This window comes from Bison bison, unplaced genomic scaffold (assembly GCF_000754665.1).
Source record: "Bison bison bison isolate TAMUID 2011002044 unplaced genomic scaffold, Bison_UMD1.0 scf7180017864489, whole genome shotgun sequence".
In the NCBI taxonomy this organism is placed as follows: domain Eukaryota; kingdom Metazoa; phylum Chordata; class Mammalia; order Artiodactyla; family Bovidae; genus Bison; species Bison bison.
Window position 1 is genome coordinate 10,323,343 of NW_011495048.1, and position 18,972 is coordinate 10,342,314.

Here is an 18,972-nt window from a genome sequence, read left to right on the forward strand (position 1 = left end):
GCCTGGCCTTACTGATTGGGCAACAGGCAAGGAGCCTTGGGCAAGATGTCTCAGTAGGCTGAATCTGTCCTTAGCTCTCTTCCTTTCATTGGCTATATATTGCCCTCTGGCTATCAGCTATTCTCACAGGCCTGCCATGTCTGTGCAGATTGCAGAATTACAGCGCATTCTCACTTCTGACTCAGTCAGCATTCTTACTCCAGTGCTAGGTGTTAGGAAAGTAATTTGACTAACTGCCTGGTATGTTTTCTGGAAATGGAGCAGTTCTTAATTTGAGCCACTTGTTGTTATTTTTCCTTGCCTTCTCCTCTTCTCCTCCATCCAGCCATTTCTATGTATTACAACCCCATAAGCTATTGCTTATTTTATTAGTTAGCTGTCACCTGTCACTTTTGCCTAGTCATACCTCGATATAATTTAATTACAGACTTGATTAAAAGTCTAGATAACCTAATAAAAAGCATGTGTGTTAATTTAATGGAAGATTTTTAGTAGAAATCAGCGTGTATTAATTTGATGGCAGTTAGTTGCAGCTCCACAAGGATTCAGCTGCTGCCATTTCTGTATATACATATAGACCCCTATGTACTTATAATCAAAGGACTGTCTCCCTAGTTATAGGCAAGTATGGGAATTTTCAGTGACATTGAAGCATATCTAACTTGTTTGCTGGAAGATGGAACTTGGTCTCTTGCTATTTATATTTTTTAAAAGCTCTTTTTAATCAAGTACTTCCTTTTATTGTGTTTCATGTACACTTCTCTTTTTTAAAAATACACATCAATATTGAATTAACAAGTTTATTCTATACTTTTTATGGTATTTTGTGATCCTCATTGGCTTTAGTTTTTAGGCTTTGGAAAACCAATGAAAACAGTATTTCCCAATGGAAGTTCAAAGTTATTTCTGAATTGAGTTGAGCCTATGTAGGTCTGCTGTCTAACATTCAAACTGAAGATTTCAGCATGCATATCAGAATTTTGTGCTGAGATGCCTGACCTCCATCACTAAATTGCATGATCTTTGCTTTGGCTCCATACTTTTGATTAAGGTTAAAATACTCAGCAAACATCTGAAATACATTCTAAAGGTTCTCCATATAAAGTGTATTTCTTACCACTCTTCCTTGGCATACAGTGTATTTATTATTTTTCACATAACATTTTGGCTATTCATTCTTCCTCCTAATGATAATTTTCAGGTGAAACAACCATAAACATTAGTGCTAGAAGCTTAGCAAAATGTGTCAGCAAAGACCTGTTCAATACCTGAATTTTTGCATGTGGCAAACCTTCCTTTTATGTTTTGGCATCCTTGAACAGTGACTTTCAAACTTAGCATAGTGGCATAATTCTCATTATGTCTGCATGCTTTTTGATCTGTCTTTTCTATTTCAGTTTGGTACCTGCTAAATGTCTATCTTTTCTTTCAAATGAGTTTGTACTCATCAGTCTTTTTGCCATTACATCTCTTGTTTAGAAATTCAGTATTTTACTGATATCTGTTAATGTGGGGTTTTTATTTTTTTTATTTTTTATTTTGATTTTTTTGATTTTTAATAATGTGGGGTTTTTAAAAAAAGATAATTTTACCTGGAAAAAAAAAACAGTTTACAGATAAAAAGCACGTAGTGATACTTTTTGTTGTTGTTGACATCTTTTTTCACTGAATTTCAAGGTCACACCAATCACAGCGCCATACTGATTCCCCCTTAGTAAGGTTAGGATGTTAACCGTGCTTTATTCACTGCCAAGTGGAGTCAGCGCTCTGGCTAGCAGTTATCCGGCTGGTTACCACCAGCAGATTTCCTCTCTTAGGCTGCTTTATATTGCTGTTTCAGTTGTGAATCAGAATTTGAGAGTTAGAAGAAAGAAAAAAATGACAGTCTAGCTCTGTACTCTCGTTTTACAATTAGAAAACATATTTGGAAAGACAAAGTAATTTACCTAAAATCACATGTCAGTGCTGTACTTAGGACTAGAACCAAAGTCTCCTGTCTCTAGCCTTTTCTTCCCCCTCTTTTTATTATGAACTTGTCTCCTTTCGTCTCTGCAGTAATCATTCATGCCACATAAAGTTGTTTTTAAATGTTTCATTCCAGTGCTTTCTCTTTGAGTTGCCTGCGTGTCAGTTCCATTAGTTAACCTGTAATTATTTAGGTATCTGTTTTTCATCCGTCTCAATTCCACTAAATTTTGATTCATGATTTAGTACCTCATTATTATAATATTGGTTGTATCTTAAAAATGCCATACATGTCTGTGAAAAGTAAAATTCCAGAAAATCATTGAAATATTTCAAAACATACAGGTTCTTGACATCATACAGGTTCTTGACATCGTTTAGATAAAACATGTTAATGAAAGAGCTTTGCTTCGCTTTACCCAGAAATTTTGTTATTACATAAATCTGAGTTCTGTCCATCTAGTCAGTATTGAATAGTTCTAAAGGTTTTTTTCCTGACTGAGAAGTAGAACAAGTTGAATCTGTTGGAATACCTAGAGCTTTTTGTTTGTTTTTGAGCTCAGCTAAAGAAGATCTTTTATAAATGTTATTTATCAGTCTTGCAGGTAGGTTATGAACTAGATTTTCACCAGGATTTTTAAAATTTTATTTGAAACAATTATAGATTTACAGGAAGTTGCAAAGATCATACAGAAGAGGTGCCTTGTATCTTCACCAGTTTTCCCCACAATCACATTTTGCATAATTATAGAATAATATCAAAACCAAGAATGACATTTGCTCAATATGTGTGTATAGTTCTGTGCTATTTTTTCATGTGACCACCACCAGTCAAGATACAGCATTTCCGTCTCCCTCACCAACCCCCCATTCCACCTCTCTCTCATCCTGGCTGCCACTATCACCAGTATTTTATTTTGTTTATATCTCCAGGCCTGACTTGATATGGGGGAGACCAAATGCTTATAGTAACATGCCCGTCATTGGTTATTAAAGCAATTGTATTATAATACCATAGGGTTAGACTTTCAAAATTAGCCAGTTCACGTTCCTTTCCTACAGGGAACAGTGTCTTTGTCTACAGAGAAAAAATGATTATAAAGTTTTAATAAGTGCCTACCTTACAATGAGCAAACAGAAAAAAAAAAGATGATACCATGTTGATAGTAAGAGTCTAGTAAAAGGTTATTTCAATAAGTGTTGCCAACACCACCCCCAAAATAAAAGAGGAAAATGCATTTTTTTTTCCCTGTCAGGAATATTCTTAAAGCATGGATCATTTTTTCAATGTTTTGTACTACCTTCCATCTTATATTTATCATTTGCTTATTTTATCTTTATGTGTTTGGCAGTTAACAGAGTTTTTAAACGTAGAATATTCAAATGAGTTCTGAATTTACTTTTCAGTACATTATTTTAAAAATTAAATTCTAATACTGATTATAAGTAATTTCTAAATTAGAGGTTATAAGTTTTTTTTTTAATTTGTATATATATAAGGAAACCAAATAAATTAACATCCATGTTTATACGGCTAGTTACTTAGTCCTTAATAACCCAGCTTGGTTCCAATTCAGTATGCTACCTTCTCTGTTGCCTTGTATTATCTATTAAGAAATTGTAAGTGGTTAATTATTTAAAATAAAATAGATCACTCTTTAGTGAAAAAAGATCAGTGAGGTTTTCAAGCCAGTAGTTTAAATTATGATTGGAGAATAGATTGAAATCTTGATAGAGAATCAGTCTATAAACTTCTGTTTGAAAACGTAAGATAATTCCATTTCTCAGATACACCATTTTTAATGTCAACAAGCTGTACTGCTTATAAATTTTGCAATTTCAGTTTGTGTTAATATTTGTAGATAACCATCTGAAATTGTAAATTATCCCAACTTTGTCTTTAGGTATTTTATTGCCTAATGATCTTGCTATAATAGTGTTTTGTTCTGTTTTTAAGGATTCTTTATGTTGCTACAACCTATACTGATTAATTTTGATTTTTTGGTTTTCAACTCTAGGAGTCTCTACCACCCGTCCAGTTTGACTGGAGTAGCAGTGGCCTTACTAACCCTTTAGATGGTACGTCTCTCCGTAGAGCCTCTAGCGCCAGAGCTAGAGTTAAGAAAGCTACAAAGTTCAGACAGACTTCTCTCTGCTGATTTCCATTTTTGTTTGAACATAACTTCTTATCTTTGGAAATTCAGGCTTTCTTTCTGAATAGTGATTGCTCAAGAAACCAGCCGTTACTATTATTAACATTATTAATGTCCATATATAAGTAGTAGTAACCAGATAAAATTTTAATTTCTTTTTATCTTAAGTCAAAGAAAAGCTTCTTTATTTCTCACAAATATCTAGGTAGTTTAAATAACATTTTAGGTAGACCAATTTATTTGAAAATTTTTCTGTAGTTTTAGTTTATGGAATTTTCTTGGATGCCAAGTCTTGTGTCTAGAGGCTGCTTTAAAGCACAAAGCACAATTATTTAACCAAAAACAATGTGCAAATAGATCCATATTTATTGACTCAAAGTAGTTTTCAGACTTAATAATATTTTATAGAGCACTTGTATGCAAATGAAAAATGAATGATTTTCATGCTCCTTTTCTAAAACTTAGCTCAAAATACTAGTAGGTAGTTCCAGAAATAATTGGTTTTTCCTATAGCTTTAAAAGAAAATCCTGAGGAAGGATTAACTTATTCTAATAAGGTGGGGTCTTTTAATAACACAAAATCCTAGGTTTCCTGTGTGTTGATATCACAAGTTTTAATCGGACTCTAAAGTACAATTATTCTTAGTCCTTATACTTCATAAGTTGTTTGAGCCATGGTCTGAAACACCTGTTTCTCTTATCAGCTCTGCCTTAGAGTAGGGGATCCTAGGGTATCTGGAAAGCATCCAATTGAATAACAGTGCTGAAGGAAAGCCTGGATGCACCTTTTGCTGTTGTCTGGTGTCCTATTCAGTCAAATCATCGTGCTTTTTATTAACAACTTCTTTAAAAATGTATACTATTTCTGATTACTGTTTCAGAGTTAAAGGGGAACAGTACAGCTTGAGGTTGCACATCAGGGTAGGGCAGTTATGACATTTCTATCACCTTATTTTATTTTAAACTAAGTTAATGTATTGGTGTGTGTCCTGAAACCGACAACTTTGTCACTTTTAAAATCATTCATTAGAAACCAACACTACTAACATAAAAGATTGATTTGGGCATGTACAGTGATTTAATGTTGGGTTGAGATTAAAGTATTGTTTCCCTTTAACGGGTACACTTTCCCCCTTGGTCTTTCTGGTCTGGCTTCAAGTTTCAATTGAAAGAACTGAACTCCTAACTAAAACCTTACTAAGTGTTAAATTCTTTACATTGTACATGAGAAAATGTACATTGAATTAAACTGTTACTTTAGAAATGTCCTTAGCAATGAAAAACTAATACTGTACACATTGTTTTAATGTTGATTTTAAAATGTGTAATGACTACTAATTATAACCTGCATGTTCAAGTGTGTGTCTTACCCCTTTTTACACATAACCCCTCCTCCCTTGGCTTACCTTCTGTGTGGCTGCCTACCAACACGGTCACTGAATTTCAAGCTAGTGGAGGTTCCACTCTTCTGAACCTTGATTTCTTTGGGCCCGTGGATGACAGTAGCTCTAGCAGCAGCACCACAATCCCAGGTCAGCAGAGTGTTAAAACCACAATTCTAGTATATTTACTAAAAGCATGACCACATCACTTGACTTTCCTATAAACAAGGAAACAGATTGTATTCTCTGTAATGTCTTTCTAATACGTTTCTTTCATCTATTCTACTGTTATTTTCTAGTATCTGACTATAACAAGTGACTTATATGAAAAATGTATTTTAAGAAAAGGTTTGTCAGGGTGTAATAGTCAGAGCTGAAAGTAGTTTCTAGATATAAAACAGCCCTAATGTCCTTTACACAGTTAAAGGCAGGGTGGTTTTTTTTTTCCCCTGTAAATAGAAAATGTGATCTTTTATATGCTTATTTTTTAAAGCATATTCTACAAAGCCATTTGAAAAAATACAACTTTAGATATATGAGAATATTTTAGTACACAGTGACATTATAGTGTCTGTGATAATAGAACCTTTACAGATTCTGGCATTCAATTAGTTATTTATTAGCACTGCTAAATGTATAATTAGGTTCCAAAATGTTGGAGTCTAGCACTTAGTTATATAGTCCCACATAGAATTATTACTGTTTTTATGTAGCTCTTGAATAGAAAGCTTACTGTTAGTTTTCCATGGAGGGAAAAAAAAATGTTAAAGGTGATAGTAGAAAATAATTGCTGTGAGATACTAAAAGCTAGAAATTAAAACTTATTGGAGTGCCTGTTAATGTTCAGCCTGGCAGAAGTTCAGTTCATTGACCCAAGGACTAATGTACTTTGTCATTTTCTAACTGAATAAAAAATTAAAATACAATGGCATTTTTATGTTTATATTTTATTTAATATGATTTTAATGACTCTCTCTCATCCCTACTTGTGCTCTGGTAATCACGCCTTTTGATCACCAGACGGCTGTAAGAGTGCCCTGTAGATGCTGATGCCCAGAATGCATAGTGAGGGTCCCTCTCAGTCCCCGCTAGGATCAGGTAGATAGCCAGCCTGGTTCCTGAGAATTTGCTGGTTTTGTTCTGTTCAACTAGATAACCCTGCCACCCACTTGTAGCAGTTCAGGAGCTATAATGGAAAATGGGGGAGGCTAAGAGAATAGTCAGCTAAGGGTGAGGCTGGGACCCAGGATACCCATCTCCAAGTCTGGTTATGGAAATATGATTGTATTATAAGGATGTTCCAAGGCCATTTTGTAGAATGAATGGATTCCTCAAATCTAATCCCCTGGTTATCATTTTCATTGTTTCCAAGATTTTACAAGCATATAAGAAACTAATCTGTGTCTGGTTTTAACTTCAGTATGGTATTTCACTGTTTAAATTACTTCTAAATACATGTGAGCTGTGAAATGACCTGAGTAGTTTTTAATACTTAATGGCGGGTAGGGGAACCAAAACACTTGTGTATCAGTTTCCTTATTACAATAATCCCAAGAATGAAGTCAGTTCAGTTCAGTCGCTCAGTCGTGTCCGACTCTTTGCGACCCCATGAACCGCAGCACACCAGGCCTCCCTGTCCATCACCAACCAAGCTCCTATTTTTAATTTGCTCTCAGCTTTGTTTTGTCATGAACTGTATGATAACTTAAATGAGGTCACTATTTTTGGATGCCTAAAAACCTGGTTTAAATTTAACTTTTGGTTACATTTCAAACTCAGTTAAAAATCATCCATAAGAGCACAAATAATCTGACCAAATAAAGAAGTACAGAAATGACTTGATAACCAGGTTCAGTATACATACACAGCTTAGAGAAGAACAAGCAGTTTCCGAGGTTTAGAGCTGTAATGGAAGTGAAATTAGCATGGTCGATTGTGATCCTTACTTCGGAACCTCTTAAATATTTTTGTTCCATTTTTTCATCAATATGCTCTAGCCTCTGTGTAAACCTGATTACTATAAATATGCTTAGACTTGTTTTATTGCTACTGGGTTTTGTTAAAACTTCCATCAAGCTGTAGGTGTAAACACTTTCCTGAGTATTCCATTTCACCACTTGCTTGTACTTTTTCTGACTTGTTTCTGGGAAAGTCATTTTGTCTTAGCTTGCAGTTGTTTATTTTGTGTTTGAGACTTAGGAGGTTGGCATAGAACTTGGTTGGCTAGCTTTATTTCTGTAACTGAACTATGCCTCATTAAGGTTCTGTTTAAAAAAAAAAAAAAGAATCTTTTTCCATTAAAAAAAATTTACTCTCCGGTTTTTTGTGTAGTTATCTTGGTTTTGAAAAATAGAGCCATAGTACTTTTTTTTTTGGTGATAATGGTTTTGGAGGGCTGAGGGAGGTTGATTTGGGTTTTGTTTTGTTGTTTTTTTTCAATCTCCCACTTTCCTGTTTGACAGCTAAGTGGCCAGTATTTTACAAACCCAACTAAATTTTCTCTAGCACTTTCCTGTTGCCAGTCAGATTGCAGTTGTTTATTCTGCATTATGCATTCACCATCTACCTAAATTTTGTGGTTACTTGGAATAGAACCTTTCACAGTAGAGGAAGGAGGTGCTTTGGGTTCATCTGGTCCTGCTTTACAAGCATCTGTAAATTTTTGCATTTTAGCTGCATATTTATGCTTATTATAGAAATACAAAGAAAGGGGCTTTTAAAGTATATTTTGAAACTGTACCTTAATGAACTATTAAGAACTTGGGAGAGTCAACATTTTCTATAGCCTTCCTCCCTTGTTGGACATGGTAACTGTGAAAGCCGCTTTTGCTGGTGTAATTTCTGTAAACATCTGAGATCTGTGTTTATATCTGCTAGTCAGCTACAAAGCTGGTTCATAGAAAGCAGTTCCTGATTTTCTTCTTAACCTTGAAAATACCCTAAAAGGAGAAAACTTGTGAGCATCAATATATGACTCTATTATATATAATTTTATCTGCTGATCTTCTTTTTAAAGAAATAATAAGTAGAGATTGATGAAACTATAAGACATTTGTACTTAAAATCTGCTTTTCTATTCAAAACTACTGAATTTGCTGAAATCAAAGAAAGAGTATAATTAAAAAATTTTTGTCTGATTGTCTTTATTTTCCTAAGCTTAGCATGAGTTGAAAATACTTGTTACTTGTTTTTTTGTAGTCATCATATTTTATATAAATTAATATTCAAGGAAGTTTTAAAATATGTATGTGTATTTTAAGGAAGTCAGACGGGAAGGATTTTACTAGACTTTTACAATAAACCTAATCCTAATGAACTCAGCTTCATTTTGAATTTTTCCAAGAAGATATTTGAACTGTTAGCCACTAGATTCAGCTGTGAAACTTTAGGAGTATAATTAACCCTTGAGATGATTTTCATTTTGTTCAAAAGTAGCTGTTTTATTCACTTTTTCTGAAAACATTTTACCTCCCCTCTTCTTACCTAAAGAAGAACATTGTGATATATAACTTTTCTTTAGTAATAATTTAATTCTTTGGATAATATTTCATGTCCTCAGATAGTCAGAATGTATTTAAATTAACCAAATCATTTAGTGTATGTGAGACTTTACATTAACTTCCAAATTTGGGGATATGAGTGAAAACACGGACGAAAAATGGTCATGGAGATAAGGGAAAATGGAAGTTCAAAAACTGTTAAATCAGTCCATTTAAAAACTGAGGTGTCATATTGTGCAACAAATCATTGTGCATTCTATTTGTAAAAGATTGTTAACTTTCGTATCACAGACTAATCCAGTGCTTAGGGAGTTTCCTATAGCAGACAGTTTTTTTTTTAGAAGTATTTGAATGATATCTGCTACATAAATGTTAGATTAATTAAGGCTATATTTATACCAAAGTGGAATTTTGAAAGTGTTTTCCTACTTTATAGAAACTCTGAAAAGTGGAATTTATAATTTAAGAAATAAATAAAGTGTTACAGTGTTCTAAAGATGTGTTGTACTTATAAAGACTCAGATGTTTACAGAATAATTGCCTTTTGCATCTTGGATTGTGGCTAATTGAGTAAGCCATTGCAGCGCACCATCACTGACTATCATTTTGTACTATAAGGTGTGGATCCAGAGTTGTATGAATTAACAACTTCTAAGCTGGAAATCTCCACCTCAAGCCTCAAAGTGACTGATGCATTTGCGAGACTCATGTCCACAGTAGAGAAGACAAGCACATCTACCAGGTAAAAGCTAGTGTTCATTACACCCTAATTTTGAATTCTATGTTTGAACAAAGTAGCCCAGATGGGAAAGCATATAAGTTGGTGGTATTTCAATATACTGTATTAAAAATTCACTTTACATTTATATAAATGCAATGGATGCCCAATTCTAGAAAATAGTATCAAGTTACATTTAATTATGAATTTACAAGAGGAGAGCTATTTCACGAGAGACTGGAAAGGGCTGACAGATGTGGTCTTTTTCTCTTTCCCTACGCCTATACCTAACTTTGTAACAAAAGAAGAGTCTGATTAAAGAATTGAGATCATAAAACCACTGCACAAATGCTCCTCCTTTTCTTTCCTAACTACTGCGGTGATCATCTTTGGGGTCCGAGTTTGATAATCCCAGAGTCATGTAAGCTAATCCTTTCACCTCCAGGCTAAGAGAGAAGGGCACAGCCACTGTTTTGTTTTCTGAATATTTGCTGACGTGTGGCACCTTTGATTTAGGTCCTGAAGCCTTGTTTTTTAACAAGCCTTCTGGGATCCCCTTAGGTTCATGACCTTTAGAAAAGCAGTTTTCTCAGATACCAGGAATCTCATGTGGGCTTGTGTGTAGGATTCAAAAAACCTTTAGTTTTACATAATTAAGCTCTGAAATAACCCGCTGCTTTGACATGTTAGCCATAGAATAAGGCAGTTTCTAATAAGAAGGTAATCATTATAAAGGAATGGTTATGAAGGTAATCTCTACTGCAAGAGCAAATACCAGTGTTGATTGGGATACCAACTCTGCTGTCCCAAATCTGTGATTCATCAACATTTTAAAATAAAATATTGGGACCCTTCTTGCAGTCCAGTGGTTAAGACTCCACGCTTCCAAGGTGGGGGGGTACGGGTTCAGTCCCTGTTTGAGGAGCTAAGATCCCACATGCTGCATGGTGTAGCCAAAAAAAAAAAAGTGGAAATATTTACCTTTGCCCAGTTAGGCAGAGATATTATAGCACTTTCTCCTGGGTAAATACATTCCATTCACATGTCAAATTCTGATTTATCTTTTAAATCAATTCTTCTGTAGAAAAATATCCATTTAAAAACTAACCCTTTTCTTTGTGAATAATAAATGCTTACCTGTCTTAACACTTTGGCTTGAATTTTCACATGGCCTTTTAAACTGTATTGTGTGCTGAAGTATCCATTCAATCGCTATTGTTATTAATACACTTAATGTTCATAATTAAGAAAATCCATTATTATATGTTTTGTAAGCAAGGCTGCCCTGAACTCTTCCCAGGAATGGGTTTGTAGTCTGCTCATTCTTGCTTAGCCACAGATTCTCTCCCTCGTTCTCGTCGCTCATTTCTTTGTGGTAACATTACCTGGCACAGTTAAGCCTCCTATCAAGCTAGTGTGGATTTTTTGCTTGCTTTCTAATTTTTTCTCTTTCCAAATAAGTTGTATTTTCAACTTAATGTTCTTATTACACAAATTTCTCATCCATTTTTTCTATATATGTTAGCTAGAGGCTAATGACTTTAAAAACAAGCAAACAAGCGATGCTCTTTTTATCATTTGGGCTTTGTCCTGCTGCTTTGTGTACAGCCTTTTCTAAGGGCAGTCCTGGTGTTTCCTCTGCAGTCTCACTGAGTGAACGGTAGTAATGTTGAAGGTCTCTGTGGTGAGAATTCACTGTTTGTGCCATTAGGAGGAGCTCTAAGCCACATAGTTAACCTGCTTGCTTTCCTAACTTTTCAGCTCACCCTTGAAACATTCTGTACACTAAGGCACTCTTCCACTCTTCCAACTTAAATAACTTTAAGTTATTTTCATTTTTTTCTCTTATTCTGTACTGTTATGGGATGAACTGAAACTATAGCGTGCATCTTGGGGTTAGTGCCGTAACTGAATTGGTCACTAATACCTGTCCAGCTTCACATTTAAAACACAATAAATTGAAAGGAAAACAAGTTGCCACCTTTGAATTTTCTGTTTTGAGGAATTAACTATTTGAAAATGGTGAGAAGTGCAAATATTCACAGGTCTTACTATTAGAAGGTAATACTGTAAAACGTCCCCATGAGTGAATCTCAGTTGTACAGGGAAGAGAGAGGGTGGTGACATAGTTGCAACAGAATTTTTTAAGTGTCTTTGTTACTTTTAGGTTTTGTTTCATTTTTTGTTTTTGATTAAAACAAAATTTGAAGCGTACACCCCAGCAAAATATTGGCTTTTGTCAGTACACAGAAGACACAGTGAAAAAGCATTGAGGAACTGTAGTGTGAGGAAGGGTTAAGAAACAGTGGTCTAGGTAGAGGGAATTTGCCATATAGCAAACAACATTCCATACTCTTTTCAAACGCCTTTGCATATACGTAAGAGAAAATACATGTGCTCTTCTCTTTCTAAACATAGGTTGTGAAAGTGACTTACTTTTTAAAGAAATGGAAGTTCTCAAGTTTTAAAATAGTTCCATCTTCTAGCTTACCTTTTCTAATACAGAGAAAAATTACTTCCTAATCTTAATCAGTGTGTAGCAGCTAGTTAATAGCCACAGACTTTTAGCTGAAGCTTATATAAGCCAAAGGACTAGTTGCCAAAAGGCATACATGGTTTTTTTGTTCTTTTTTTTTGACCTTTTAATTGACATGTATTCACATACTATGAAATCCACCCTCCTCAAGTATACGATTCAGTAGCTTTTAGTGTATTTGCAAGGTTGTGCGACCATTGTTATTGTTGAGTTGCTCAGTCATGTCCAACTCTTTGCAACCGCATGGACTGCACATGCCAGGCTTTCCTGTCCTTCACCATCTCGCAGAGTTTGCTCAAACTCGTGTCCATTGAGCCGGTGATGCCATCCAGCCATCTCATCCTGTCATCCCTTTCTTCTCCCGACTTCAGTCTTTCCCAGCATCAAGGTCTTTTTCAGTGAGTCAGCTCTTCACATTAGGTGGCCACAGTATTGGAGCTTCAGCCTCAGCATCAGTCCCTCCAGTGAATATTCAGGATTGATTTCCTTTAGGATTGACTGGTTTGATCTCCTTGTATGTAGTCCAAGTGCCATAGTTCAAAAGCATCAATTCTTCAGTGCTCAGCCTTCTTTATGGTCCAGCTCTGACATCCATACATGACTCCTGGAAAAACCAAAGCTTTGACTAGACGGACGGTAAAGACAGTCGGCAAAGTATTATCTCTGGTTTTTAATACGTTGTCTAGGTTTGTCATAGCTTTTCTTCCAAAGAGCAAGCATCTTTTAATTTCATGGCTCCAATCACCATCTGCAGTGATTTTGGAGCCTAAGAAAATAAAGTCTGTCACTGTGCAACCATTACGACGATCTAATTCCAGAACATTTGTATCATCCCTAAAAGAAACCCCATACCCATTAGCAGTCACTCCCTATATTCTACTTTTTCTAGCTCCTGGCAGCATTAATCTGCCTTCTATGTCTATGGATTTTCATATTCTGGTTATTTCATACTAATGGAATAATACATTGTATAGCCTTTTGTGTCTGACTTCTTTCACTTAGCATAATATTTTCAAGCTAGCCATATTGTTGCATATTTTGGTACTTTCCATTCCATTTTATGGCTGCCTAGTATTCCATTGTATGGCTGTACCACATTTTGCTTATCCATTAATCAATTAATGTACATTTGAGTTGTGTTCACCTTTTGATTGTTATAAGTAGTGCTGCCATGAACATTCATGTACAAGTTTTTGTGTGGACAAATGCTTTCAGTTTTCTTGTTGGTGGAACTGCTGTGTTACATGGTTATGCTACACTTAATTTTTTGAAGAACTACCAAACTGTTTTCCAAAGCAGTGGCCCCATTTTACATCCCCACTAATAATGTTTGAGAGTTCCAATGTCTCTACATTCTCACAAGGCTTGTTATTGTCTGACTTTCTGGTTATAACCATCCCAGTGGGTATGAAGTGACATCTCATTGGCATTTTGACTCACGTTTCCCTGATGGCCAGTGAAATTGAGCATTTTTTCAGGTGCTTGTTGAACAGTTGTGTCTCTTCTTAAAGGACATTTTTGTTGTTGTAAGAGTTCTTCTGGATACTTGACCTTTATCAGGTATGATTTGCAAATGTTTTCTCTCATTCTGTAGGCTGTTTTTTCACTTCCTTGGTTAGTGTCCTATGAAACACAAAAGTTTCTTAATTTGATGAAGCCCTGTATAGATATTTATATATGTACATATATACATGTATGTGTATTTCATTGCTTGTACCTTAGATGCCATGTCTAGGAAACCATTGCCTACTTCAAGGTCAGGAAGTGTTGCGCTAACTTTCCTCGTAAGTGTTTCATAATTTAAACTCCTACATTTAGTTCTTTGATCCATTTTGAATTAATTTTTGAATATGATGTAAGGTAGGGATCCAACTTCATTCTTTGGCACATGAATATGCAGTTATACCAGCAATAGTTGTGGAAAAGACTGTTTTTTCCCAGTTTCTCTCTTGTTGAAAATCAGTTTAACCATAATTGTATGGGTTTATTTCTAGACCCTTAATTGTATTGCATTGGCCAAAAGGATAAATCTTGGGAGAATATAAATCAAAAATAGGTCATTGCCTCTGCCTCTTGGGGAAAGGCCACGATGTAACATTTTATTTTCAAATTCTCAAGCATTTTCTTCTTTCTTATATTGTAAGAAAACTAGAGCACATCAATTCCTTAGTGACTACAGATAAATGCACAAAATATGTCAACTATGTAAACTTTCTCTTATTTTTAAATCCAACTTCAGATAGCCTTCAAGTAGTGCCTCTGAAAGAAGGCAATTGGTAGAAACTCTAGAATAATCTTTACCAACCATTCCTTGGGTGAAAACGTCTTTGCTCTCCTTCCCCACACCCCAGCTGCACTCCACAAATGAGGAAGTGCATTTAAGTGCGATTTTACTTATTACTGTTTTTAATACCTTTTTATCTTTACAAAAGCAGTAAGAATAGAAAGAAAATACAGACAAAATGTTTTTAATTAAAGTATCACATTCTTACCAGTCATATCACTATAACTCCCTAGTTCAGTTCTTTCAGATCTTTATTTTTGCAAATATACACATACAGTTGTTTTAACCAAAAATGAGATTTTATAGTCTATACAAATTGAGCCTACTCTTGTAGTCAGTGGTCTCCATCTGTCGATTTCAGTCAATTTTCATTTCATCTAACACTCAGGCTGTATGTATTCAAATTCCCAAGAGTGTCCTTTCTCTCTTCTTTCTCCAGATCAAAATCTAGTCTAGGACTTTTGTACTTAACTGTTAGGGCTAGGTCACTTTCAACCTAGTATATCTACCTCCATCCCTCCTGTTGGCTTCTCAGTGTAACCACACTCGCTGGTTGAAAAGATCAGTCCATGTGTCCTAGAGGACATCCCAACCTCTGGATTTGTCCATTTGCTTCCTTCAAGTAGTTTTCAAATGTTCCTCCATTTCCCTTATTTCCTATCAACTGGATATTCTGTCTAAAGGTTTGATGGATTCAAGTAAAACATTTTGGCTGGAAGACATCACAGGTGCTGTGTCACATCAGAAGACACAATGTCATTTTGACCCTATTGTGAGTGATGCTGAGATCGACTACTGGTGAGAGGCTGCCCTTTCCCTTGGAGCTTTCCAGCTGTTCACTCTGAGACTAAGAAGTGCACCAGCCTCTCTGGTTTCATTTTGGAATAACGCAGATAGTTTCCCATCCACTTCATAGTTTTTCTGTGATTTAAATGCCATTAAAAATGTAGATTTTAATCAGAAAGAATTTGGAGTGTTAATTCTATTCTTCTGAGAAACCCTAGAACTGAGGTTGATCTGCTGATGGTTTCAGTGTGCCTGAAGCTGACCTTCATATTGGAAGACCAGTCCTAAAAGTCTGATGTTTGGTTTTTTCAGTTGTTCTGTAAAATATTTTTGTTTCAGCCTGAACTCAAATGTGATTACAACAGAAAAGTGCAGGTATTAAAGGCTTGCATCTATCTTTCCTTTCTTGTTTCATCTCCTGACTTCCTTCACCACATCCTAAGGACAAAGAAAAATTTTAAGTGGAAGAAATGACTTGTGTCCCACCTAATAGAGTACCATAAAGAGAACTGAGCCTTGTAGAGTCAACAGTTTTAAACGAACTTTGATCTAAAATTAATATCATTATGACTGCAACTATTCTTTCAGTGTATTTAACATCCTAGAAAAAATAAAGGTTGAATTACAGTCCTGTGCTCAATGTGAGCCACAGTTGAGACTCGGTTGGCATTTTCTGTAGCACACTGAAGGACCCAGGTCAGCAGGAGCTCTTCCTCTCTGTCCTGGGTCCCACACTGCTCATTTCTTATACTAGGGGCATTTCATCTACAGGACCCATCAGATTTCGAGACTCCCCTCTCCCTGAGTCCTTCCTGCCTGGGTGCATTCTTGGCCTCAGCAGCTGGTCCTAGTGCTGCAGGCTTTGGACCAACCATCTGTATCCCAGTGGAGCAGAGGCTGGGTGTTTTTGAGCTGAGGGCTTTCTGTCCTGGAATTCCCCTTTGGGGTTTCACCTGAGGTGAAAATTACTTAATGAGGGCTTGTGCCAGACATACTTTATGTTGAGATAACTGGTAGTTTCTCAGTGGGGAGGGGGACATCTAATCAGGTGGAGTTTACTAGGGCTTCAGCATTATGTTTCTTCTTGGTAACTGTTTTTTATTTTTGGCTGCGCTGCACAGTATGCGGGATGTTAATTCCCCAGCCAGGGATCAAACCTATGCCCCCCTGCAGTGGATGCTCAGAGTCTTACCACGGGGCCACCAGGGAAGTCCCTAGCATTTTAAAAGTACGCCTGGGTAGATTCTTCTAACCTTAAATAGAGCTGTGAGCTGTACACGGGCACAGTTAGGCATGTCTAACTGTAATGAACATACATAAATACGGTGTGAGTTTTCAGAAGAAATTTCACCTCGGGCACAGAAAGCACTCAACACCAAGGTATGATGAGGTTCAGGGTCTGGCAGAGGAGAAGATACTCAGGTCCCCACAGGTTGCTGTCTGCTTTGAGAGTGGATTTTCTCCCATTTGGCCCATAGCTAAAGTCACTTTAAGACACTTGTCTTTCTTCATTTGTCAACAGGAAACCGAGAAGAGAAGAGCACCTGAGTGAAGAAGCCATCAAGGTGATCGCCAGCCTTCCTGACCTAACGTTCATGCATGCCAAGGTGTTGATGTTCCCGACCACCTTGACACCTTCCACAAGCTCCCAAGAGAAGGCAGATGGATAACTGATGTGATCTGGACAGTTTCAATTGCTTTTCCTTCCCTCCAGCCCTTCCCTACCATCAAAAGCATACCTGCTCTAATTAAAAAAAAAAAAAAATTAAAAGTTCAGCTGATTTGTTGGTAAGCCGCACTAGAAAGGTATACATAGTAATGTATATTTATTTACATACTGAAGTCATAAATTTATATTAGAAACAAATGTAAATAATCGGGGGTGAACATTTTTGAAGATTTATTCTTTTTGTGTTGCTGGGGTGTATACATTTATGTCTTTGTGAAATACACTGGTGGTGTCCTTCTTACACAACTTTTGAAATAAAAAATGAAAATTAAAAACCCAAATCTCCACTGTCTATGAAATCCCCTTCAGCCTTTTCAGATTTCATTGAATGTCCCATTAATTTTCCATATTGTATATTGAATTACTTTTGCTATCATAAATAAGCTCCAAGTCCCTGTTTAATTTTTTTTTTTTTTTAATTTTATGTGTGGTGGGTTTGTTTCAGGTCTGGCTTTTGTTATCATTTTTGTGCTCTTTTTTAATCTTTTCAATCTGGCCTATTGCTGTTTGACCTTTTGCAAGGTACTTGCTTTGATTGGTCTTTTGTTATAGGGTATGGATCATTGTCAGAACTTGATTGAAGGGGTTTAAAGAGATTGTGTGTGTTTTAAATCAGTTTGGTTTGGAGAAGGACCAAATTACATGAATGTCTTACAATGAAATTTACTTGTTACTGATTTTTTTTGTTCTATTGTACCACTATTTTTTGAGGATTTTGCACAGTGTAAAATGACATAATCATAGATTGCTATGGTTTAGGCTGTATATACAGTAAAAACTATGGGTTTTAAATGTTTGGGGAAATTCCTATGGAAAAAAGAAAGACATGTAGAAGAACCTCTAACAAGGTTAATGTGCATGCCTAAGGTCTTTTGAGATTTCAGTGTGTAAATTTCCTTTTAGCTTACACAAAAATAAAATAAAAGAAATTTAGCCTGGTGTCTGTACTTTGGTATCTAAAGGAAAATGTCATGAATTTGGACATTAAGTTTTATTTCATATTAATGTATTTCAATCCAGAGAAAATCATTTGGTAGGGCTTTCACTTTATTAAAACCAAGAAGAATTAGATTCTCACCCATAAGAATTTGAAACAACCCTTTAAATAGCTAAGCTGTTTTTATGTAGAACATGAGAGCATACAAGAAATTTCCATGATTCATGATAATGTATCTTTGGCAGAACTGGTGAAGTTAAATAGGGATGTATAGGGAATTTTTTTTCTTCCTAAGAAAATATATGCATGAAACTAAGGTGAGCAGAAAATTTCTCAAAAGCACTTTTAAAATATTGTTACTAGATTAGGTGTTGCTTTAGCAAAGTCACATGACCCATTTCATTAGAAGCAGGCAATCAGCCCAACAGTAGTCCACCTCATCGGCTACGGGAGTGTTCCATTGGAACTCTTCTGTACCTCTGTCATTGACAGAGATTCCTGTGTTGCCAGGTTATTACACGGGCCATTGCAACAGTTGCTGGAGTGTAAATTAAGTAAGGCCTGAAGCAACGATGCTTATCCAGTCCATCTCCTGCCATTTCCCCCAACTTTTTTTTTTTCAGAGAAGGCTTCCCTTCAGAATAATCACAAGTTATCAGTGCCCGGTGGACCTTCTGAATGGAAGGATAAAAGTATTCCTCAGCAGACTTTTACTTGTTTCAGTAAGTTGAAGCTGAAGGGCTGCTTATACAGTCCATTACAACTAAAGTATAATGGTAGCTTTCATCAGCCTAAATTCAGAGCCCATTTATTAGCTGTGATACCATGAAAAAGTTAATCAACTTCTCTGAGCCATAGTTCCACTGTCTTTAAAAATGGGAATGATACCACCTACCTGTGGGGTTGATGTATTAAATAATAAATGTAAAACATTTATCACATGAGGAAACCATCAATAAACGATAGAGCATAGTTCACAAAA

General features: G+C 35.8%; 1 protein-coding gene across 4 annotated transcripts in view; it reads left to right on the top strand.

Annotated features, from left to right (window-relative positions):
* The window catches only part of AFTPH (aftiphilin), a 76,700-nt gene extending 58,714 nt beyond the window's left edge, over positions 1-17,986 (top strand). For 3 of the 4 annotated variants that reach the window (XM_010863315.1, XM_010863316.1, XM_010863314.1), the window contains exons 7-9: positions 3,984-4,044; positions 9,619-9,742; positions 16,847-17,986. In XM_010863315.1, coding sequence (XP_010861617.1) covers positions 3,984-4,044; positions 9,619-9,742; positions 16,847-16,994 — 333 coding nt within the window. In that variant the 3' untranslated portion in view covers positions 16,995-17,986. Of the gene's footprint in view, positions 1-3,983; positions 4,045-5,566; positions 5,651-9,618; positions 9,743-16,846 lie in introns of all 4 variants that reach the window. The other variant, XM_010863317.1, reaches the window with a different exon arrangement.
* The last annotated feature ends 986 nt before the right edge of the window (positions 17,987-18,972 follow it).